Source organism: Argopecten irradians, chromosome 5 (assembly GCF_041381155.1).
Source record: "Argopecten irradians isolate NY chromosome 5, Ai_NY, whole genome shotgun sequence".
NCBI lineage: Eukaryota > Metazoa > Mollusca > Bivalvia > Pectinida > Pectinidae > Argopecten > Argopecten irradians.
The window spans coordinates 4,231,555-4,258,261 of NC_091138.1; the positions used below are offsets into that span (position 1 = coordinate 4,231,555).

Sequence of the window (26,707 nt, forward strand, 5' to 3'; positions counted from 1 at the left end):
ATGGTGCACGATGACAATAGGTCATCTTGACCTTTGGGGTCAGATGACCTAAAAAGAAAATTATGGTAAAATGTCAGTAAAATGTTTTATTTCATATGATATTGTGAAATTCATTCAGACAAAAAAGGCTACATGAAGACAAAGCTTAACATGGACAAAAACTTCTGTTCTAACAGGACAATCCTGTATCTCACATTCTATAACTTCTATACAAACATACACTATATGTATTAATATATAATGATCAACTCTTTTACAAACTGTACACATAAAACAACTTATCACATAAAGGCATCAAGTCAACAATCATTGAACAGGTATCAACATCATCTTATAATTATTCAAATGCATTAATAATATAAATACTATACATGTATCATAAGAATTTTTCTTGTGTTCAGCTGAATATTATACATTCACTGTCTGTTATACTTGAGTGTCTTTCCATAAAAGCTGCGAATGAATTATGATAAATAACGTTTCTTATTCCATATTCTTTCAAAAGTATATGATATAACAGTACATCTTTTGCAACTGATGTAATAACGTTCCCTATTTGATATAAGCCTCCCTGTTACAGCTGTGAGAGTTTATGGTATGATGAATGTTGTTCCTGTCCATATCGTCCCAGATTAAAGTATACATTGTAAGCCTCCATGTTACAGCTTTGAGAGTTTATGGTATGATGAAGTCCATACATTGTAAGCCTCCCTGTTCTTGTTGTTCTGGTCCATATCGTCCCAGATTAAAGTATACATTGTAAGCTCCATGTTACAGCTTTGAGAGTTATGTATGATGAATGTTGTTCCTGGTCCATATGTCCCAGATTAAAGTATCATGTAAGCCTCCCTGTTACAGCTTTGAGAGTTTATGGAATGATGAATGATGTTCCCTATTCCATATCGTCCCCAATATCTAGGTATACAACGTAAGCCTCCTTGTTACAACTGTGAGAGTTTATGTTATGATGAACGCCGTTCCCTAGGGATTCCATATCGTCCCCAATATCCAGGTATACTTTGTAAGCCTCCTTGTTACAACTGTGAGAGTTTATGGTATGATGAACGCCGTTCCCTATTCCATATCGTCCCCAATATCTAGGTATACATCGTAAGCTTCCCTGTTACAGTTGCCGTCAGTGGTGAACACATATTTATGGAAGGTACCATCCACACATACCGCTGGGGAATAAAGAAAAAAAAACATTAACTGGCCAGGGATCAAGTAGTATAGAATTATTATCAAAATGAATGGAACTCCTTTCTTAAATTCAAAATGAATATACATAACTGATGGTTAACAATCGGACTACAATTCCCGAGGGGGGAAATATTACATTACTGTAGGAATTTAATTTTCAATATCAACAAGGACATAGTCATTCAGATACCCTGCCAATGGAGATATCAAAGCTGAAGTAAGTTTGATTGTGGAGACTTATGTGTATGAAAAAAACAGGAAAAAGGAAGTTGAGCTAGAGAAAGATGGAGTATAATTCAAGTAGAGCGGGGCTGCAATTGTTGAATCAGGTATACAGCCTTGACATTTATATTAGACTATATACACAAAGATGGGTGGAGTGTTGCAAAGTAACATTTACCATTTACCATGATATTTTCAGCAATGTTTCCATGGTAACGGAAAAAGTGCAAAAAATGAAAACCTAAAAATAGCAAAAGTTACTACTAGACCATAAAAAGAATGTGTCTATGAGGTTTCGTGGAAGTATCTCTGCTGGTTTTAGAGTTATGCTCCGGAAATGAACCTGCTACAAAAATATGATATTTTCAGCAATGTTTCCATGGTTACGGAAAAAGTGCAAAAATTGAAAACCTAAAAATAGCAAAAGGCACTACTAGACCATAAGAACAGTGTGTCTATGAAGTTTCATGGAAATATCTCAGCTGGTTTTAGAGTTGTGCTCCGGAAACGATTCTTACACAAAAATCTGCCATTTTCAGCAATGTTTCCATGGTTACAGAAAAAAGTACAAAGTGAAAACCTTAAAATAGCAAAAGGCACTACTAGACCATAAGACCAATGTGTCTAATGTGTCTATGAAGTTTCGTAGAAATATCTCTTCTGGTTTTAGAGTTATGCTCCAGAAAGGAACCTGGTACAAAAATATGATATTTTCAGCAATGTTTCCATGGTTACGGAAAAAATGCAAAAAATGAAAACCTAAAAATAGCAAAAGGCACTACTTGACCATAAGACCAATGTGTGTATGAAGTTTCGTGGAAATATCTCTACTGGTTTTAGAGTTGTGCTCCGGAAACGATTCTTACACAAAAATCTGCCATTTTCAGCAATGACCCTTCGGGTCAGATGACCTAAAAAGTACAAAGTGAAAACCTTAAAATAGCAAAAGGCACTACTAGACCATAAGACCAATGTGTCTAATGTGTCTATGAAGTTTCGTAGAAATATCTCTTCTGGTTTTAGAGTTATGCTCCGGAAAGGAACCTGGTACAAAAATATGATATTTTCAGCAATGTTTCCATGGTTACGGAAAAAATGCTAAAAATGAAAACCTAAAAATAGCAAAAGGCACTACTAGACCATAAGACCAATGTGTGTATGAAGTTTCGTGGAAATATCTCTACTGGTTTTAGAGTTATGCTCCGGAAACGATTCTTACACAAAAATCTGCCATTTTCAGCAATGTTTCCATGGTTACAGAAAAAAGTACAAAAAGTGAAAACCTTAAAATAGCAAAAGGCACTACTAGACCATAAGACCAATGTGTCTATGAAGTTTCGTGGAAATATCTCTTCTGGTTTTAGAGTTATGCTCCGGAAACGAACCTGGTACAAAAATATGATATTTTCAGCAATGTTTCCATGGTTACGGAAACAAGAGGCCCAGAGGGCCTGTATCGCTCACCTGGTTTGTAATGCCTAGGAATGTTCTGAATACAAGTTCATTGTTTCTTTTCTGAAGGAATTTGAATATTTACCTCTAATTCCCCTATTGGGCCCCACTCTTTCTGCTCAAGGTGTCAAAGCCAAAATTTATACAAATTCTGTTAACCCCAAGGATATTTCTGGGTCAAATTTGGTTAAAATCCAAGCAGAACTATATGGCTATTAGCGATTGATAGGATTTACCTCTATTTCCCCTATTGGGACCCGCCCCTCTTGCCCCCAGGGGGTCAGAGCCAAAATTTATACAAGTTCTGTTCCCCTTCCCCCAAGGATGTTTGTGGCCAAATTTGGTTACAATCCATGCAGAACTCTAGGACAAGTAGCGATTTATAGGATTTACCTCTATTTCCCCTATTGGGCCCCGCCCCTCCTGCCCCCAGGGGGTCAGAGCCAAAATTTATACAAGTTCTGTTCCCCTTCCCCCAAGGATGTTTGTGGCCAAATTTGGTTACAATCCATGCAGAACTCTAGGTCAAGTAGCGATTCATAGGATTTACCTCTATTTCCCCTATTGGGCCCCGCCCCTCCTGCCCCCAGGGGGTCAGAACCAAAATTTATACAAGTTCTGTTCCCCTTCCCCCAAGGATGTTTGTGGCCAAATTTGGTTACAATCCATGCAGAACTCTAGGACAAGTAGCGATTTATAGGATTTACCTCTATTTCCCCTATTGGGCCCCGCCCCTCCTGCCCCCAGGGGGTCAGAGCCAAAATTTATACAAGTTCTGTTCCCCTTCCCCCAAGGATGTTTGTGGCCAAATTTGGTTACAATCCATGCAGAACTCTAGGACAAGTAGCGATTTATAGGATTTACCTCTATTTCCCCTATTGGGCCCCGCCCCTCCTGCCCCCAGGGGGTCAGAGCCAAAATTTATACAAGTTCTGTTCCCCTTCCCCCAAGGATGTTTGTGGCCAAATTTGGTTACAATCCATGCAGAACTCTAGGACAAGTAGCGTTTTATAGAATTTACCTTTATTTTCCCTATTGGGCCCCGCCCCTCCTGCCCCCGGGGAGTCAGAGCCAAAATTTATACAAGTTCTGTTCCCCTTCCCCCAAGGATGTTTGTGGCCAAATTTGGTTACAATCTATGCAGAACTCTATGACTAGTAGCGATTTAAAGGAAATGTTGACGGACGGACGACGGACGCCGCCTTATGACATAAGCTCACCGGCCCTTCGGGCCAGCTGAGCTAAAAATGAAAACCTAAAAATAGCAAAAGGCACTACTAGACCATAAGACCAATGTGTGTATGAAGTTTCGTGGAAATATCTCTACTGGTTTTAGAGTTATGCTCCGGAAACCATTCGTACGGACGGACAGACGGACGGACGGACAGAACCTATTTGTATATCCCCCGCCAACTTCGTTGGGCGGGGGATAACAACACGTATAATGGAGTTCAGTTATAAATTATAATTAAAGTTCCATTATATATTTAATGAATTGGCTCATGTCTTACAAAATAACAGACTTAAACATCAATCTACTACCGGTAACATAGATTTCTTAGAAATATCTAAATGGACTTTGATGTGTTGACGATTACTTTATTAGGATTTGTTTTTACCTATGACTGAATGCCCAGGTCCAAAAGCACAGGCACAAGCACACTCAGCAGCCACTGTGAAGTTAGCTAGACCCCACTGGGACTCCACATAAGTTCCCAAGAATCCCATCTGTTTAAATCTGTGGAAAACAGTTTGATATTTTCATGTTTTATGTAATAATTGTCCATCATGTATTTCAAGATAAGGCCAAAAAAATATATGTCCGTTTAGGGTGACATTAGGAAAACAAGAGATCCCAGAGGGATCTTGGCGCCCACCAAAGAATGATCTATGTATGACAATGGAAAGAGGGATCTTTTCCCTGCTTTTCAAACTTTTTCAAACACACTACATATAAAATTTGAGACAGATCCCTATAGTACTTTCTAAGAAATAGTGGTAACAAACTTCAACAATGAAATCTAAGATGGCGGCCAGTTTGCCATCTTGTTTACCGATCAGTCCCGAAAGGCATTATGGATCAGTCCTTAAATGTACTATGCACAACTAGGGTACAAGGGGAAACTATGCATAGAATTTGAGAAAGATCCCTTCAGTACTTTCTGAGAAATAGCGATAACAAACTTTAACTATCAAAATCCAAGATGGCCGCCTGTCGGCCATCTTGTTGACCAGTTGGTCCCAAAATGCAATATACACAACTAGGGTCCTAGGGAAACCGACATATGAAATTTGAGAAAGATCCCTTCAGTACTTTTTGAGAAATAGCGGTAACAAACTTTAACTATATCAAAATCCAAGATGGCCGCCTGTCGGCCATCTTGTTCACCGATCCGTCCCAAAATGCAACATGCACAATTAGGGCCCTAGGGGACCCTATATATGAAATTTGAGAAAGATCCCTTCAGTACTTTTTGAGAAATAGCGGTAACAAACTTTAACTATCAAAATCCAAGATGGTCGCCTGTCGGCCATCTTGTTCATCGATTGGTCCCAAAATGTAATATGCACAACTACGGTCCTAGGGGAACCTGTATATGAAATTTGAGAAAGATCCCTTCAGCACTTTTTGAGAAATAGCGGTAACAAACTTTAACTATCAAAATCCAAGATGGCCGCCTGTCGGCCATCTTGTTGACCGATCGGTCCCAAAATGCAATATGCACAACTAGGGTCCTAGGGGAACCGACATATGAAATTTGAGAAAGATCCCTTCAGTACTTTCTGAAAAATAGCGGTAACAAGAATTGTCAACGGACGGACGGAAGGACGGAAGGACGGACGGACCACGGACCACGGACGAAAGGCGATTTGAATAGCCCACCATGTGATGATGGTGGGCTAAAAATAGGGTTGGTAGGTTGGGATATTTTTGTTTGGTTTTTTGTTTGTTTGTTTTTTATGTGTCTGTCACTCTAAAATAATGGCCGGAACTGAAGTTTGAGATCGAAATCCCGATTTTTAAACATTTTTTGTAGAAAAGTGAAAAAAAAATAATTAGGGTCTGGGGTGTAAAATTAGGGTCGGTCAGGTATTTTCTTTGGCCTAAGTACATGTTCTCAAAAGAAATTTTTGCTTGTTTCATTCTCAAGTACATGTATTCAAAATAATAATAATCTTAGCATGGAATCAAAGTGATTATATTGTAGATGCACAGCACATAAGGTAATGTAAGCAATAATCACACAGCATATAGTTTGAAAGATAACTTAGCCAAACTATTAATGCACAAATGGCTCACTGTTCTTAACAGGTTGTTATACTTACGAGGATCTTTTATTGAGATGAGTCTCTTTGACAGCAAATATATGCACCGTCCCTTTGTCACTTGATGCACACAGAAAAGCAGAGTCATGGCTGAAGGAGATGCTACAAATGAAATAAAAAGTCAGTCATGACTAAAGGAGATGTAACAAAAGAAATATCGGGTTAGAGTCATAGCTAAAGGAGATGTAACAAAAGAAATATCGGGTTAGAGTCATGACTAAAGGAGATGTTACAAAAGAAATATCTACTCAGAGTCATGACTGAAGGAGATGTAACAAAAGAAATATCGGGTTAGAGTCATGGCTAAAGGAGATGCTACAAAAGAAATATCGGGTTAGAGTCATGACTAAAGGAGATGTAACAAAAGAAATATCGGGTTAGAGTCATAGCTAAAGGAGATGTAACAAAAGAAATATCGGGTTAGAGTCATAGCTAAAGGAGATGTAACAAAAGAAATATTGGGTTAGAGTCATAGCTAAAGGAGATGTTACAAAAGAAATATCGGGTTAGAGTCATAGCTAAAGGAGATGTAACAAAAGAAATATCGGGTTAGAGTCATAGCTAAAGGAGATGTTACAAAAGAAATATCGGGTCAGAGTCATGACTGAAGGAGATGTTACAAAAGAAATATCGGGTCAGAGTCATGGCTAAAGGAGATGTAACAAAAGAAATATCTACTCAGAGTCATGACTGAAGGAGATGTTACAAAAGAAATATCGGGTTAGAGTCATGACTAAAGGAGATGTAACAAAAGAAATATCGGGTTAGAGTCATAGCTAAAGGAGATGTAACAAAAGAAATATCGGGTCAGAGTCATGACTGAAGGAGATGCTACAAAAGAAATATCGGGTTAGAGTCATGACTAAAGGAGATGTTACAAAAGAAATATCTACTCAGAGTCATGACTGAAGGAGATGTAACAAAAGAAATATCTACTCAGAGTCATGACTGAAGGAGATGTAACAAAAGAAATATCTACTCAGAGTCATGACTAAAGGAGATGCTACAAAAGAAATATCTGGTCAGAGTCATGGCTAAAGGAGATGCTACAATGAAATATCTGGTCAGAGTTATGATGAAAGGAATTATGACTGAAGGCGATGCTACAATGAAATTTTGGGTCAGAGTCATGACTGTAGGAGATGCTACAATGAAATATCGGGTCAGAGTCATGGTTAAAGGAGATGCTGCAAAAGAAATATTGGGTCAAAGTCATGACTAAAGGAGATGTAACAAAAGAAATATCGGGTTAGAGTCATGACTGAAGGAGATGTTACAAAAGAAATATCTGGTCAGAGTCATGACTAAAGGAGACGCTTCAAAAGAAATATCTGGTCAGAGTCATGGCTAAAGGAGATGTAACAAAAGATATATCTACTCAGAGTCATGACTAAAGGAGATGTAACAAAAGAAATATCTGGTCAGAGTCATGACTAACGGAGATGTAACAAAAGATATATCTACTCAGAGTCATGACTGAAGGAGATGTTACAAAAGAAATATCTACTCAGAGTCATGACTGCAGGAGATGTTACAAAAGAAATATCGGGTTAGAGTCATGACTAAAGGAGATGTAACAAAAGAAATATCGGGTCAGAGTCATGACTGAAGGAGATGTTACAAAAGAAATATCGGGTCAGAGTCATGACTAAAGGAGATGCTACAAAAGAAATATCGGGTTAGAGTCATAGCTAAAGGAGATGTAACAAAAGAAATATCGGGTTAGAGTCATGGCTAAAGGAGACGCTTCAAAAGAAATATCTACTCAGAGTCATGACTGAAGGAGATGTAACAAAAGAAATATCGGGTCAGAGTCATGACTAAAGGAGATGTAACAAAAGAAATATCTACTCAGAGTCATGACTGAAGGAGATGTTACAAAAGAAATATCGGGTCAGAGTCATGACTAAAGGAGATGTAACAAAAGAAATATCGGGTTAGAGTCATAGCTAAAGGAGATGTAACAAAAGAAATATCGGGTTAGAGTCATAGCTAAAGGAGATGTAACAAAAGAAATATCGGGTCAGAGTCATGACTAAAGGAGATGTAACAAAAGAAATATCGGGTTAGAGTCATGACTAAAGGAGATGTAACAAAAGAAATATCGGGTCAGAGTCATGGCTAAAGGAGACGCTTCAAAAGAAATATCTACTCAGAGTCATGACTGAAGGAGATGTAACAAAAGAAATATCGGGTTAGAGTCATAGCTAAAGGAGATGTTACAAAAGAAATATCTACTCAGAGTCATGACTGAAGGAGATGTTACAAAAGAAATATCGGGTTAGAGTCATGACTAAAGGAGATGTAACAAAAGAAATATCTACTCAGAGTCATGACTGAAGGAGATGTTACAAAAGAAATATCGGGTTAGAGTCATAGCTAAAGGAGATGCTTCAAAAGAAATATCTACTCAGAGTCATGACTGAAGGAGATGTTACAAAAGAAATATCGGGTTAGAGTCATAGCTAAAGGAGATGCTTCAAAAGAAATATCTACTCAGAGTCATGACTGAAGGAGATGTAACAAAAGAAATATCGGGTTAGAGTCATAGCTAAAGGAGATGCTTCAAAAGAAATATCTACTCAGAGTCATGACTGAAGGAGATGTTACAAAAGAAATATCTACTCAGAGTCTTGACTGCAGGAGATGTTACAAAAGAAATATCTGGTCAGAGTCATGACTGAAGGAGATGTTACAAAAGAAATATCGGGTTAGAGTCATGACTAACGGAGATGTAACAAAAGAAATATCGGGTCAGAGTCATGACTGAAGGAGATGTAACAAAAGAAATATCGGGTCAGAGTCATGACTGAAGGAGATGTTACAAAAGAAATATCGGGTCAGAGTCATGACTGAAGGAGATGTTACAAAAGAAATATCGGGTTAGAGTCATGACTAAAGGAGATGTAACAAAAGAAATATCGGGTCAGAGTCATGGCTAAAGGAGATGTAACAAAAGAAATATCGGGTCAGAGTCATGGCTAAAGGAGACGCTTCAAAAGAAATATCTACTCAGAGTCATGACTGCAGGAGATGTTACAAAAGAAATATCTGGTCAGAGTCATGACTAAAGGAGATGTAACAAAAGAAATATCTACTCAGAGTCATGACTGAAGGAGATGTTACAAAAGAAATATCGGGTCAGAGTCATGGCTAAAGGAGACGCTTCAAAAGAAATATCTACTCAGAGTCATGACTGCAGGAGATGTTACAAAAGAAAATTTAATATCTGGTCAGATTCATGACTGAAGAAGGTGTACATGTAACAAAAGAAATATCGGGTCAGAGTCATGGCTAAAGGAGATGCTACAATGAAATATATTGGGTCAGAGTCATGACTGAATGCGATGCTACAATAAAATATCTGGTAAGAGTCATGACTGAAAGAGATGCTAAAATGAAATATCGGGTCAGATTTATGACTAAAAGTGATGCTACAATGAAATATAGGGTCAGAGTTATCACTAAAGGAGATGCTACAATTAAATATCTGGTCAGAGATATGACTAAGGGAGATGCTACAAAGAAATATCTGGTCAGAGTCATGACTGAAGGAAATTTTACAATGATATATCGGGTCAGAGTTATGGCTAAAGGAGATTCTACTATGAAATATCTGGTAAGAGTCATGACTGAAGGAGATGCTACAAAGAAATATCTGGTCAGAGTCATGACTGAAGGATATTTTACAATGATATATCGGGTCAGAGTTATGGCTAAAGAAGATTCTACAATGAAATATCTGGTAAGAGTCATGACTGAAGGAGATGCTACAAAGAAATATCTGGTAAGAGTCATGACTGAAGCAGATGCTACGATGAAATATCTGGTCAGAGTTATGACTGAAGGAAATTTTACAATGAAATATCTGGTAAGAGCCATGACTGAAGGAGATGCTACAAAGAAATATCTGGTCAGAGTCATGACTGAAGGAGATGCTACAATGAAATATCTGGTCAGAGTTATGATGAAAGGAATAATGACTGAAGGCGATGCTACAATGAAATTTTGGGTCAGAGTCATGACTAGGAGATGCTACAATGAAATATCGGGTCAGAGTCATGGTTAAAGGAGATGCTGCAAAAGAAATATTGGGTCAAAGTCATGACTGAAGGAGAAGTTAACAAGGGCCCAATGGGTCCAAATCGGTCACCTGCTATCTGGTAATCATGCATGGTTAATACTTAACAAATAGGAGAGTGAATAAAAATTTATATCATACCCAAGCATGTTAGAGGCCCATTTGCCTCTTGGTTATTAAGAAGTCGTTTACAGATTTTAGCCTATATGTCCCCTTTGACCTTGAATGAAAGTCAAGGTCATTCATTTGAACAAACTTGGTAGCCCTTGATACCAGCATGCCACAGGCCCTATATCAGGTCCCTAGGCTTCTTGGTTATTAAGAAGAAGTTGTTTAAAGATTTAGGCCTATTTGACCCCAGTGACCTTGAATGAAGGTCAAGGTAATGAATTTGAACAAACTTGGTAGGCCTTCATCCCAGCATGTAACAGGCCTAAAATCAGGTCCCTAGGCTTCTTGGTTATTATAAAGAAGTCGTTTAAAGATGTAAGCCTATTTGACCCCTGTGACCTTGAATCAAGGTCAAGGTCATTCATTTGAACAAACTTGGTAGTCCTTCATCCCAGCATGTTACATGCCAAATATCAGGTCTCCAGGCCTCCTGGTTATTTAGAAGATGTCTGTTAAAGATTTTCACCTATTTGACCCCTGTGACCTTAAATGAAGGTCAAGGTCATTTATTTGAACAACCTTTGTAGCCCTTCATCCCAGCATGCTATAAGCCAAATTTCAGGACTCTAGGTCTCCAAGTTTTGTAGAAGAAGCTGTTTAAATGGACGACGGACGGACAACGTTTAAATGGACGACGGACGGACAACGGACGCTGCACCAAACCATAAGCTCACTTGACCTTCGAACAGGTGAGCTAACAAGATGATAACCCTATTATTATTACTAGTATACACCTTTAACAGTCAGTTAATATACAACATACATTTGAATATGTTTTCTGCATGTATTTAATGTGTATACTACCTAATAATGAAATTTATATTTTCCTGTAGTGATCAGCTACTTAATACCCAGTGAACATATTGAAACATTATCATATGATTAACAATGATCAATTTTCGAATCAAGATAAAATACTTTCTGGTAATACAAATTTTTACAAAATTTTATAGGATTCTTAGGAACTCCATTCTTTACATACTTGCTGATTTTATAGAGATATAATTTAATACAAACATGGCAGCAAATGAGAACTGACATTTTCAATAATCATGTGATTAAGCTAATCATCTTTTGAACAACCGGCCCAGGACTTCAGAGTAACTTGCTCATAACTTACCAGTATAACATGGCTGTATCTGCTCCTCTTCTCAACTCCACCACTTGTTTCTTGGTCACAAGGTCAAACACTCGTATCAATGTTCCCTGAAACAACACACAAGTATAAAAGGTAGAATCTTAAGTTTTTAATGGTGGTGGTCAGCAGTGTGCTGTTCTGATCTAATTACCTTTTTATGGTGGAGGTCAGCAGTGTGCTGTTCTGATTTAATTACCTTTTTATGGTGGAGGTCAGCAGTGTGCTGTTCTGATCTAATTACCTTTTTATGGTGGTGGTCATCAGTGTGCTGTTCTGATCTAATTACCTTTTTTATGGTGGAGGTCATCAGTGTGCTGTTCTGATCTAATTACCTTTTTATGGTGGAGGTCAGCAGTGTGCTGTTCTGATCTAATTACCTTTTTTATGGTGGAGGTCATCAGTGTGCTGTTCTGATCTAATTACCTTTTTATGGTGGAGGTCAGCAGTGTGCTGTTCTGATCTAATTACCTTTTTATGGTGGAGGTCAGCAGTGTGCTGTTCTGATCTAATTACCTTTTTTATGGTGGTGGTCAGCAGTGTGCTGTTCTGATCTAATTACCTTTTTTATGGTGGAGGTCAGCAGTGTGCTGTTCTGATCTAATTACCTTTTTATGGTGGAGGTCAGCAGTGTGCTGTTCTGATTTAATTACCTTTTTTATGGTGGTGGTCAGCAGTGTGCTGTTCTGATTTAATTACCTTTTTATGGTGGAGGTCAGCAGTGTGCTGTTTAATTTAATTACCTTTTTTCTGGTGGTGGTCAGCAGTGTGCTGTTCTGATCTAATTACCTTTTTATGGTGGAGGTCAGCAGTGTGCTGTTCTGATCTAATTACCTTTTTATGGTGGTGGTCATCAGTGTGCTGTTCTGATCTAATTACCTTTTTATGGTGGAGGTCAGCAGTGTGCTGTTCTGATCTAATTACCTTTTTTATGGTGGAGGTCAGCAGTGTGCTGTTCTGATTTAATTACCTTTTTATGGTGGAGGTCAGCAGTGTGCTGTTCTGATTTAATTACCTTTTTATGGTGGAGGTCAGCAGTGTGCTGTTTAATTTAATTACCTTTTTTCTGGTGGTGGTCAGCAGTGTGCTGTTCTGATCTAATTACCTTTTTATGGTGGAGGTCAGCAGTGTGCTGTTCTGATCTAATTACCTTTTTTATGGTGGAGGTCAGCAGTGTGCTGTTCTGATCTAATTACCTTTTTATGGTGGAGGTCAGCAGTGTGCTGTTCTGATCTAATTACCTTTTTATGGTGGAGGTCATCAGTGTGCTGTTCTGATCTAATTACCTTTTTTATGGTGGAGGTCAGCAGTGTGCTGTTCTGATCTAATTACCTTTTTATGGTGGAGGTCAGCAGTGTGCTGTTCTGATCTAATTACCTTTTTTTCTGGTGGTGGTCATCAGTGTGCTGTTTTATTTAATTACCTTTTTTATGGTGGAAGTCAGCAGTGTGCTGTTCTGATTAAATTACCTTTTTATGGTGGAGGTCAGCAGTGTGCTGTTCTGATTTAATTACCTTTTTATGGTGGAGGTCATCAGTGTGCTGTTTAATTTAATTACCTTTTTTCTGGTGGTGGTCAGCAGTGTGCTGTTCCGATCTAATTACCTTTTTATGGTGGAGGTCAGCAGTGTGCTGTTCTGATCTAATTACCTTTTTTATGGTGGAGGTCATCAGTGTGCTGTTCTGATCTAATTACCTTTTTATGGTGGAGGTTAGCAGTGTGCTGTTCTGATTTAATTACCTTTTTTGGTGGTGGTCAGCAGTGTGCTGTTCTGATCTAATTACCTTTTTATGGTGGAGGTCAGCAGTGTGCTGTTCTGATCTAATTACCTTTTTATGGTGGAGGTCAGCAGTGTGCTGTTCTGATCTAATTACCTTTTTTATGGTGGAGGTCAGCAGTGTGCTGTTCTGATCTGATTACCTTTTTTCTGGTGGTGGTCATCAGTGTGCTGTTTAATTTAATTACCTTTTTATGGTGGTGGTCATCAGTGTGCTGTTCTGATCTAATTACCTTTTTTATGGTGGAGGTCAGCAGTGTGCTGTTCTGATCTAATTACCTTTTTTATGGTGGAGGTCAGCAGTGTGCTGTTCTGATCTTATTATCCTTTTTATGGTGGTGGTCAGCAGTGTGCTGTTCTGATCTAATTACCTTTTTATGGTGGAGGTCAGCAGTGTGTTGTTCTGATCTAATTACCTTTTTTATGGTGGAGGTCATCAGTGTGTTGTTCTGATCTAATTACCTTTTTTATGGTGGAGGTCAGCAGTGTGCTGTTCTGATCTAATTACCTTTTTATGGTTGAGGTCAGCAGTGTGCTGTTCTGATCTAATTACCTTTTTTATGGTGGAGGTCATCAGTGTGCTGTTCTGATCTAATTACCTTTTTTATGGTGGAGGTCATCAGTGTGTTGTTCTGATCTAATTACCTTTTTATGGTGGAGGTAAGCAGTGTGCTGTTCTGATCTTATTACCTTTTTTATGGGTGGTGGTCATCAGTGTGCTGTTTAATTTAATTACCTTTTTTTATGGTGGAAGTCAGCAGTGTGCTGTTCTGATTAAATTACCTTTTTTATGGTGGTGGTCAGCAGTGTGCTGTTCTGATCTAATTACCTTTTTATGGTGGAGGTCATCAGTGTGCTGTTCTGATTTAATTACCTTTTTTTATGGTGGTGGTCAGCAGTGTGCTGTTCTGATCTAATTACCTTTTTATGGTGGAGGTCATCAGTGTGCTGTTCTGATCTAATTACCTTTTTTATGGTGGTGGTCAGCAGTGTGCTGTTCTGATCTAATTACCTTTTTTATGGTGGTGGTCAGCAGTGTGCTGTTCTGATCTAATTACCTTTTTATGGTGGAGGTCATCAGTGTGCTGTTCTGATCTAATTACCTTTTTATGGTGGTGGTCATCAGTGTGCTGTTCTGATCTAATTACCTTTTTTCTGGTGGAGGTCAGCAGTGTGCTGTTCTGATCTAATTACATTTTTTATGGTAGTGGTCAGCAGTGTGCTGTTCTTATTAAGTTACCTTTTTTGAGGCAGTGGCCATCAGTGTTCCGTTTTGATTGAGAGCCAGACAAGCGAGATCATTCTGATGGGCGTTGATGGTGATAGGGGAGGAGGATTGACCAGGCTGGGTAGTCTCCAGGTCCTTAATAATATACAAGTGATAATCTATAAGCTACAGCTGCAGGATATTCTGTTTGGGTTGGTTCATGTTTAGTCCTAAGTATCAAACAACGCAATCTGGTGAAACAAATTTTAAGGCAAAATGTTGTTTTTTCTAAGCTTTATTCATTTGAATTTAATGTCAGATTACCTCCCCTACTTTCAAATTGAAACTTTTTTCAGCAAGGATTGACAGGATCAAAATAAGAAAGTTCAATTTGATTGGTAAATGAAACAATCTCTAATCATGGATATTGTCTCATAATATATGAACACTAATTATGTAATCTATGATTTAAACTATCACAGGTTCTGAGAAAACTAGGTGACCTCATGAATGCTTTAAGCCTTTGACTCATAAGTGAATACATACCACAATTTGAACACTTCCACACTTGTGTCCAGGGAACACCAGAGTCTGTCCAAATCCACTAACTTCACACAAACCTACAAGGTCAAATATCACAATCACACAGTTGTGATATATCAACACCTGTATAGTGTATTATACTGGAAATACCTGACTATGAGGGAATATCATGTATCTCACTGTTCTATAATACTTTATGATGGCAGATGCTGCACAATACAACTGAGGAACTGTTAAGCCATTATTTACAAACATTTTCATTCCTATGACGTGTACTTTGTCACATTATGATGTATGCAATGAAGAATCAGCACATTCACACTAATCTTAAGAATCAACACATTCACACTAATCTTAAGAATCAGCACATTCACACTTATCTTAAGAATCAACACATTCACACTTATCTTAAGAATCAACACATTCACAGAATCTTAAGAATCAACACATTCACACTTATCTTAAGAATCAACACATTCACACTTATCTTAAGAATCAACACATTCACACTTATCTTAAGAATCAACACATTCACACTTACCTTAAGAATCAACACATTCACACTTATCTTAAGAATCAACACATTCACACTTATCTTAAGAATCAACACATTCACACTTATCTTAAGAATCAACACATTCACACTTAATTATCTTAAGAATCAACACATTCACACTTAATTATCTTAAGAATCAACGCATTCACACTTATCTTAAGAATCAACACATTCACACTTACCTTAAGAATCAACACATTCACACTTATCTTAAGAATCAACACATTCACACTTATCTTAAGAATCAACACATTCACACTAATCTTAAGAATCAACACATTCACACTTAATTATCTTAAGAATCAACACATTCACACTAATCTTAAGAATCAACACATTCACACTTATCATAAGAATCAACACATTCACACTTATCTTAAGAATCAACACATTCACACTAATCTTAAGAATCAACACATTCACACTTACCTTAAGAATCAACACATTCACACTTATCTTAAGAATCAACACATTCACACTTAATTATCTTAAGAATCAACACATTCACACTTATCTTAAGAATCAACACATTCACACTTACCTTAAGAATCAACACATTCACACTTATCTTAAGAATCAACACATTCACACTTATCTTAAGAATCAACACATTCACACTAATCTTAAGAATCAACACATTCACACTTACCTTAAGAATCAACACATTCACACTTATCTTAAGAATCAACACATTCACACTTATCTTAAGAATCAACACATTCACACTTATCTTAAGAATCAACACATTCACACTTATCTTAAGAATCAACACATTCACACTTACCTTAAGAATCAACACATTCACACTTATCTTAAGAATCAACACATTCACACTTACCTTAAGAATCAACACATTCACACTTATCTTAAGAATCAACACATTCACACTTATCTTAAACAAATAAGAATCTTAAGAATCAACACATTCACACTTATCTTAAGAATCAACACATTCACACTAATCTTAAGAATCAACACATTCACACTTATCTTAAGAATCAACACATTCACACTTATCTTAAGAATCAACACATTCACACTTACCTTAAGAATCAACACATTCACACTAATCTTAAGAATCAACACATTCACACTTATCTTAAGAATCAACACACTCACACTTATCTTAAGAATCAACACATTCACACTTATCTTAAGAATCAACACATTCACACTTATCTTAAGAATCAACACATTCATACTTACCTTAAGAATCAACACATTCACACTAATCTTAAGAATCAACACACTCACACTTATCTTAAGAATCAACACATTCACACTTATCTTAAACAAATAAGAATCTTAAGAATCAACACATTCACACTAATCTTAAGAATCAACACATTCACACTAATCTTAAGAATCAACACATTCACACTTATCTTAAGAATCAACACATTCACACTTATCTTAAGAATCAACACATTCACACTTACCTTAAGAATCAACACATTCACACTTATCTTAAGAATCAACACATTCACACTTATCTTAAGAATCAACACATTACACACTTATCTTAAGAATCAACACATTCACACTTATCTTAAACAAATAAGGATCTTAAGAATCAACACATTCACACTAATCTTAAGAATCAACACATTCACACTTATCTTAAGAATCAACACATTCACACTTATCTTAAGAATCGACACATTCACACTTATCTTAAGAATCAACACATTCACACTTACCTTAAGAATCAACACATTCACACTTATCTTAAGAATCAACACATTCACACTTAATTATCTTAAGAATCAACACATTCACACTTAATTATCTTAAGAATCAACACATTCACACTTATCTTAAGAATCAACACATTCACACTTAATTATCTTAAGAATCAACACATTCACACTTACCTTAAGAATCAACACATTCACAGTTACCTTAAGAATCAACACATTCACACTTATCTTAAGAATCAACACATTCACACTTAATTATCTTAAGAATCAACACATTCACACTAATCTTAAGAATCACACACACTCACACTTATCTTAAGAATCAACACATTCACACTTATCTTAAGAATCAACACATTCACACTTTATTATCTTAAGAATCAACACATTCACACTTAATTATCTTAAGAATCAACACATTCACACTAATCTTAAGAATCAACACATTCACACTTACCTTAAGAATCAACACATTCACACTTACCTTAAGAATCAACACATTCACACTTATCTTAAGAATCAACACATTCACACTTATCTTAAGAATCAACACATTCACACTTACCTTAAGAATCAACACATTCACACTTATCTTAAGAATCAACACATTCACACTTATCTTAAGAATCAACACATTCACACTTATCTTAAGAATCAACACATTCACACTTATCTTAAGAATCAACACATTCACACTTATCTTAAGAATCAACACATTCACACTTATCTTAAGAATCAACACATTCACACTTAATTATCTTAAGAATCAACACATTCACACTTATCTTAAGAATCAACACATTCACACTTAATTATCTTAAGAATCAACACATTCACACTTATCTTGAGAATCAACACATTCACACTTATCTTATGCTAGGTTTAAACTATGTTCCCAGCGGCCACGGCAGCCCCGTTTCAGGCCACCGTGGACAAAACGTGGTGACCGCGAGACAACGTGAGACAACGCAGAAAGAGGTGATAGATAAACGTGAGCGATCGTGATTACCGTGGATGCCGTGCCAGATTTTTAAACTGTCAAAAAATTTGCCACGGCAGTCACGGTACAGATGGTGAACGCCACAGGACGTAATAAAACGGGATTGACGTAACAAAACGTAACAGTGCGTACGAGGCCGTAACAGAACTTCAAATTAAAACACATTCACACTTACCTTAAGAATCAACACATTCACAGTTACCTTAAGAATCAACACATTCACACTAATCTTAAGAATCAACACATTCACACTTATCTTAAGAATCAACACATTCACACTTACCTTAAGAATCAACACATTCACACTTACCTTAAGAATCAACACATTCACACTTACCTTAAGAATCAACACATTCACACTTACCTTAAGAATCAACACATTCACACTTACCTTAAGAATCAACACATTCACACTAAGTCTTATCTTAAGAATCAACACATTCACACTTATCTTAAGAATCAACACATTCACACTTATCTTAAGAATCAACACATTCACACTTAGTCTTATCTTAAGAATCAACACATTCACACTTACCTTAAGAATCAACACATTCACACTTACCTTAAGAATCAACACATTCACACCTATCTTAAGAATCAACGCATTCACACTTATCTTAAGAATCAACACATTCACACTAAGTCTTATCTTAAGAATCAACACATTCACACTAAGTCTTATCTTAAGAATCAACACATTCACACTAAGTCTTATCTTAAGAATCAACACATTCACACTATCTTAAGAATCAACACATTCACACTTATCTTAAGAATCAACAAATAATATATTTCATGATATTATTACCATTAAGATATTATATAATTATAGCAATGTATCTAGCATTGTCAGTCTTGTATTACCTCAATACTTATCCCCCATTTACATGACTATATGTACTAGTATCTGAGAGGTGTGTAAAGACTGTATCTGACTTCCATACCTTTGGGATTATCTCTTGTACCAAATGTAAACAGCTTCTGGGGCTTGTTGGGGAAACTGAACACATGGACTTGGTTTCTTAACACAACTATCAACCTGTAAACAAGAATTGTAAGTATCTTAATCTTCATTTTATTGTGGAAATGTTGCTTTAAGCAATCAGACTGAAGCACCTTTAGTGGTGTATAACACTACTACTATCTAAATGTAATGAAGAGCTGCCTCTCTCATACAAGTCTTACAGAAATGCCATCAAGATTGAAAAAGTGCCAGCACAAGAAAGAATGATTATAATGAGTAAACTAGATTTATTTCACACATGAGGCAAACGGAATGCAGATGAAAATACCAGGGCCTTTTATATTTAGATGATTGGAGAGGATGTGTGAGAAGAGCTGCAGATGATACTTGTATTACACAGTGGAAATGGTAAAACAGCATTACACTTGACACAAACATACCTTTCCCTTTTCAGTTTCATAGCCACTACCGATTGGGCAAATGTGATTTCCATGACAACCTTTTTGGCAAGTTCCTTCTGAGAGTCATCCCAAATCAGCACTTAAAAACAACAGATTTAGTGCATTGCATTTCCATTTTTGAAGAACACACATTAAAAACGTTTTAAGGTAGAAAAGCTAGATAAAGGCTAGAAAAATCTATGTCTATAAGGTAAGTTATTGTCCCTCACCTTTTCAAAACTGAGCTAGGAATTGAAACAAAATTGCTTTGAATAAGGAACAATATTCTAAATTAGAAGTCACTAGGTTTCGGAACCAATTGGTAAAATCACAATTAATTTAAAGTAAATAGAGCAACATATAGATAGCAGTAGAAAAATCTACATCATCTAAAAGATAGGTTGAATATGAATTCCATTTATGTTTTGAAGTACTTTCAAAAATGCCATATACACTGAATATATACACCAAGATGTGGTTTCTCATCTTGGCAAAATGTTTCCTCATGTACATAATCTGAGTATTTATATGACGAGGGATGATGGACTTTCAGAAGGGTACTGTTTGAATCAGAGTCACTCTAAATTAAGATGAGGGCAGCCAAATTTTCCACTGCTATCTATATGTTGCTCTTTTTCCATCAAATTCACTTGTTTTGCTCCGTCCATTGAGTAGATCACGTGATTTAATAACAATTAATGTGACGTCATTTCGTGAACCATAATTTGCACTTTAGCTCTGAAAATACTGATTTAAATTTTTGTCTGGTGACGGTTGGGCTAGCCATCCAAAACATGTAAATAAACTATTTTTTTGTAAGGAATCCTTGGTGTTGATGCTCCATCCTATTTCCAATTGAGCATTCATAAGGAGAATGATGCATTAAGACACAATTAATTGTTTGCTTTTCTGAAAATAAAAAATATCGTAAAATGTAGTTTTATCCACATACATGAATTATAATTGTAGTATACTAATGATATGAGTTACCTCCACCTCATATGATAAGAATCCGCATACAGACACATCTTATCATAATGCTTCGTAAAACAGTTACCTGCTTTTTCGTCAAACCGTGGAAAGCTGCCCCCTCCAACCAGGGCCAGAAGATTGGTCCGGAACAACATCTCAGCGCAGGCCAAACTTCCCACTGTGTCATGGTCTGTATTAGTCATATATAACAGTCATTCATTCATTTTATTGTCATGATAATAATTAGCTTTAAGCTACTGATTAGCATTTAACAATATTGAAAAAATTTAATCAATCTGTAAATGAACTTTAAACATGCTATTAAAATTTGATGCTCATTTTCAACTTACTTAACATCCATACTGCTTCAAAGCAAATAAATATCATACTTACTAAGAAAAAGTTTCTGTGTCAATGGTTCTACATTGTAAATTCGTAGACCTGAATCTGTCGCACATATGAAACAACCTGAAATAAAACAATCATATCAAGCATCCTAAGTTCAGCGACCAACAGAGTGGCACCGATCATGCATGACCAAAGATGCCATAGTAACATCTATATCATCAACAATTGGAGTATTAGACTAAACAATGCTATCTTAATATTCAGTTTTGAACTTTGCATGTTGAAACAATAACAGAAATATTCCTACTGATTGAGAAGAACAATTTATGCTAATGACAGTAAAACATATAGGCTTGAATAACCTTTGACCTGAACAACATGTGGTAAAAATGTTAAGACTTACCGTGGTCTTGGTTGAAACTTATGGAGAAGATTCCTTTTGATGACATTGTGTAGTGTTGTTTAGATTTAAACTGCAAGACTTTTTCCTACATTATAACGTTGTGCTGTAATATTAGATATAAACCATATATTTACATTGTTTTTATTGAATTACCCAAATCTTCCAAATTCTTTTACAAACTTGACAGGTATGATAACTCAAACTTGTTACATGTACCTTGAAGACCCTAACAAAATTCTCACAGCATTTAGATCAGGTACCAATACAATAACATTAAACTTTAATATATTCACATCTTTATCTTCTATGTAAGGAAATATGATTTTGTTATTATTTTGCATGTTATTTATACTATGTATTTTTCTGTGGTGCAAAAACTGTAGCGTGCAATGTTCCTTTTTTGGAGATAAAAATCTACCCAATTTTGATCACCAGAGGTTAGGCCAAACATGTCAAATTATTTCTTAATTATTTTCATGATATTGACACGATCTGTAATATGATAACTATATATAGATATATTAGTTCTTGAGAATATATATTAGTTCTTGAGAATATGAAGTGTACTTGAATTCAATATGAAACCATGGCAAAACTCCCACATGAGATTCAACTGGTTAGCTGATTTCTTATCGGGCTTTATTTTGCTGACTGTGAAAACGACAAAATGTTTCAAAAGTGTTTTGTTGTGTTATTTAAACCTCTAACATATAATGTAAGTCCCACAGTCCCACAATTGAGTAACATAATTAAGGCATTGCTAACATAACTTAATTAGTACATTTGTTGTTTAAAAGTCACAAACTAAATCAATACTACATAGCTACAATACCGGTAAGTTTGTTTTCTACCAAACTTTCATTCTTATGACGCTGAAGTGTTGACATGCAATGGTTTTTGAGCTACGCATTAGAGTCCTGGCGTGTTTATCGGAGGACACCACAGTGTCCGACCAGTTGAAATCTGGCTGTTTTCCGATGTTTCTGGATACCTAGTGACATTTATACGGCATGATATATATTGTATCATATACCAAATTAAAGATAAATTATCTGGCTGTCGATTGAGAGTATTCCTATTATTATATCCTATACGGTTGGTTAATAATCATACTTTTTCTGAAATTGGGTAGTGTTATATGGCCGGCCGAGTTATAGACCTTGACCCAGTATTATACTTATACTTATATTAGAAACGAACACCTGTGGTTTAATAGTTAAACAGTTACAAATGGGTAACTGTTACTCTACTACAGGAGCAAGTTTTACTAAAGGTCGTTGACGTAAGCGTAAACATAGACGTAAACATAGACTTTACGTCTAACTTTACGTGTGCGTAAATTGAGTTTTTACGTGTGCGTAAATTGAGTTTTACAACAGGGTGTAACTATGCACGTAAATGTAGAAGTATATATAGACGTAAAACTTATGTGTGAATATATTTTGTAACGCGACATTTGATTTGCTAAAGACACTTGGCACACGGCCAAAGTAGACTGAGTTTACATTTCGTAATTTTCGTAGCTTTGATTAACAGTCAAATTATTTTTTTTTTAAAAAAGAAGAAAAAACATATACTAGTAATTTAGATATAATAAATATCTAGCATAATTGTACATTCAATTTGATACATGTACATGATGCTTTTTTCTCTTCATTTTCATACACTATTCAGAAAATCACTTATACTATGAAAAGGCTGATTTTTTGTAACAGTTTTGGAATTTTCTGAATATACCGGAGCTAAATTTTAGACAATTGAAAATATACAATGTACCTCTAATTACACTCGACAATTTTCAGGAAATCCCATCTTCTGACTTCAGATATATACATGTGCATCTAATATACATGAAGCATAGGCTTGCATGTAGATGTATCTATTTCATGAAATAAGGAATATATTCTATGATTTTTACTTAAACCTATTTTGATCACTTAGAGATGTTATTAATTTGTTTTATTGGTTTACATAAAAGGGATTCCCAGCCAGAAATGGCTTATTAGATACGGATACATAATGTATATGATTTGCCGGGTGTGGTACATGTACGTGTATGTGTTTATAATGTAGAAAGATTGCATGTAGCATGCAATTTTGTAATACAAAATGGCGATACTGGCGAAGTTTGAAAATATCACTTCAAAAATATTGACTGCCTCAGACCGACACAAAATTAACAGCACTTAGTTAGGGCCCAATCAGTGTCACTCTAGTCATTTTTCGGCTCTAAAATATCAAGGATGGAACGAATTGAGAAATAATCTTTAAAACGCAACAAATTCCGAACTCTGGACGCTGACACACAAAGCACGATAACTAAATGTAAAGATTATACTGGACGACCAGATGACCTACGCGTGGGGGAAATTTTCACACTTAGATGTCTTTGTGATATAGAGCGTAAATTCCACGTTCACAGTAGTCAGTTTTTCTTTATATTCAATGTTACCTACAAGTTAAAAAGTGTTTCGTAATTTCGCTTACAATGTCTAAATTTAAATAACGCAATGACTGTTTATATAAGCCAAAAAATAAGCGTCTATAGTTGACTCTGTAAGAGATTTTGAGAAATAATTTAACTAAAAAGTGAAACCCGTATCTCTAAAAACACTTTCCTGCTAAATGTCCTCATTTTCTCCGTCACAAATGATATAAGAACTGAGGATATAGAATATATACTCGCTACGTGTAAGGTTACGTCTACTTCCTGGCACCCGTAGATTTTTACGTAAACATAGACGTAAAACGTAAGCTACAACTTTTAGTAAAACACAAAAATATTGTGAGTTACGTCTACGTTTACGACTACATTTACGTTTACGACCTTTAGTAAAACTCGCTCCAGGGCCCTTTTTTGTTTATTCGGAACAAGCGGTTCGACCGTTTGTTAAAGTCATTATTTCAAGTATAAATCCTGACGGACCTGCAGTTTTTTATACAAGCCCGTCAGGGCTTTGTCAAGGCTCGTCTGAAAACAAAATAAAATCAACAGTTAATTCATAAACGAACAACTAGGTCCAACCAGTCAAACCGTATAATCGAAAACGGCCCAGGACTGTTAACCAGGTTGGGCACAACCCTGCACATGGGTAATAGTTACCCATTTGAGTAACAGTTACTTGTTTGTAGTAATCAATAAGTTACCCAAATGAGTAATTCTGTGAAAAGAAAACACATAATGTTGTTTTAATTCTGTGAAAAGAAAACACATAATGTTGTTTTAAAAATTATTATCGAAAAAGGGCGTCATAATTGATGGATGCAGGCTGGAACCCTCTATATCCATTTCAACAATATATACATTCATAAAAAATAAGTAAATAAATTCCAGTATATCAATGGCTATGATCCTACAATATAGACTATTAGATTTTAAAACAAATATTTTTCCAGTGTTCATTTAACATTACTTCAAAGTTGTATAAAGTATCTGCGATACCATCTATAATATGTTGCGAAAAATTATTCCATACATCTACTATTCTGTTAAGAAATTCTTTCTTAATTCTAAATTGCAAATTTTCTTAAAAATTTTCTCAGAATGACCTCTCGTTCTGCCTGTACTGTCCATTTGGAAAAAGTTCTCAGTTACTCTATGATCATATATGTTTTTAACTATTTTAAAAACATTTTTAATGTCCCCTCTAGTTCTCCGATGTTGTAAAGTTGAAAGATTTAGTCTTTCTAAGCCTTCCTCGTAAGTTAGGTTTTTGAGTCCAGGAATAAGTTTTGATGCCATTCTCTTGACTTTCTCGATCAGGTCGATATCTGCCACTCTATATGGGTTCCATACACTCGCCGCTATTCCAGGTGTGGTCTAACGAGAGCTTGAAATAGTAACTTGAACATTGACTCATCAAGATATACAAAAGACCTTCGAATCAGTCCAATATGCTGTTCGCTTTGTTCACAATATTATGCAGGTGGGTTTTGAAATTCAGGTCCTCATCGATAGTAACCCCAATGTCCTTTTAGTGTGTGCTGTTTTCCAATTGAATCCTCTCTCCTTCTGTTTGACCAGTTTTGGAGTTTATACAGGTCCTCTTGGAGATTTATCACATCATTGTCGTTTCTAATCTGCCTGTAAAGCTTTGTGTCATCTGGAAATAGTGGCGATGAAGATGTTGTTATTTCAGGGAGATCGTTTATATACACTATAAATAAGATTGGGCCCAGTACACTTCCTTGTGGGATGCCGCTGATTACAGGGTATGTTTTTGACATCTCACCATTAACAATAACACGTTGAAATCTATTACTCAGGAAATCCTCTATCCAATTTACTACTTTTTGACTGACGCCATATCCTATCAATTTCTTTAAGAGGCGTTTACACAGGACCTTATCAAATGCCTTCATAAAATCCATGTAAATTACATCTAGTTCTCCGCCATCTTCTATAATTTCAGTCCAATTTCTAAAACGTTCAGCAACTGAAGTTGGGTTGATCGTCCCGAGATAAAACCAAAATGTTTAGAGCTTAAAAAATTATTCTTATCCTTGTGTTTAACTATACTGTTTCTAACTAACTTCTCTAAGGTTTTAACAACAATACTCGTGAGGCTGACAGGTCTATAGTTTCCTGGGTCTGACTTCAATCCTTTCTTGAATATGGCAGTGATGTTAGCTTCTTTCCATTCTCGAGGTAGTTTTCCATCTTCCAGTGAACGGTTAAATATACATTGGCTAAGGGTGTACTAATAAAATGACATGTCAAATTTATTACGCCCTTTTTTGATAAAAAAGGTTTAAAACAACTTGATGCATTTTTCTTGCACAAAATTCCTCATTTGGGTAACTTATTGATTACTCAAACAGGTAACTATTACTCAAATAGGTAACTGTTACCCATGTGCAGGGTTGTGCCCAACCTGTTAACATTATCAGTTATGCAGGGTTTAACCTGATAAACCTAAATACCTTTCTCACAATCCTATCGGCCAATATATTCCCAATGTAATTTCGGTGCAACGCAATGAAACAGCTCGTATACGAGCACCTCTAGATCTGTACAGGTGTAATCTTCATGTTTCATTAACGTAATAGCTGATATTGATGTAAAACCCTTATTGCGTTGAATCAGCAATGCACAATGAAGAAATCTCGCACCAAAACAAAACACAGTCACGTAGAAGCTTGAAATGTATACCGAAGTAAATCGTAGATGTGATTAGGATGCACCAAACGCATAATACGAAACGAA

The 26,707-nt window shown here is 36.1% G+C and overlaps 1 protein-coding gene across 1 annotated transcript; it reads right to left on the reverse strand.

Annotated features, from left to right (window-relative positions):
* Positions 1–1,042: 1,042 nt before the first annotated feature.
* On the reverse strand, positions 1,043–26,637 carry LOC138322687 (WD repeat domain phosphoinositide-interacting protein 4-like). The gene is made up of 12 exons (XM_069266724.1): positions 26,425–26,637; positions 21,502–21,604; positions 21,144–21,218; positions 20,836–20,940; positions 19,779–19,878; positions 19,319–19,413; positions 15,119–15,192; positions 14,606–14,728; positions 11,574–11,659; positions 6,202–6,303; positions 4,494–4,612; positions 1,043–1,181 (listed from the first exon to the last, which is right to left on the reverse strand). Exons 2-12 carry the CDS (start codon positions 21,545–21,547, stop codon positions 1,075–1,077), a joined length of 1,032 nt encoding a protein of 343 aa, XP_069122825.1. The 5' UTR covers positions 21,548–21,604; positions 26,425–26,637; the 3' UTR covers positions 1,043–1,074.
* Positions 26,638–26,707: the final 70 nt, after the last annotated feature.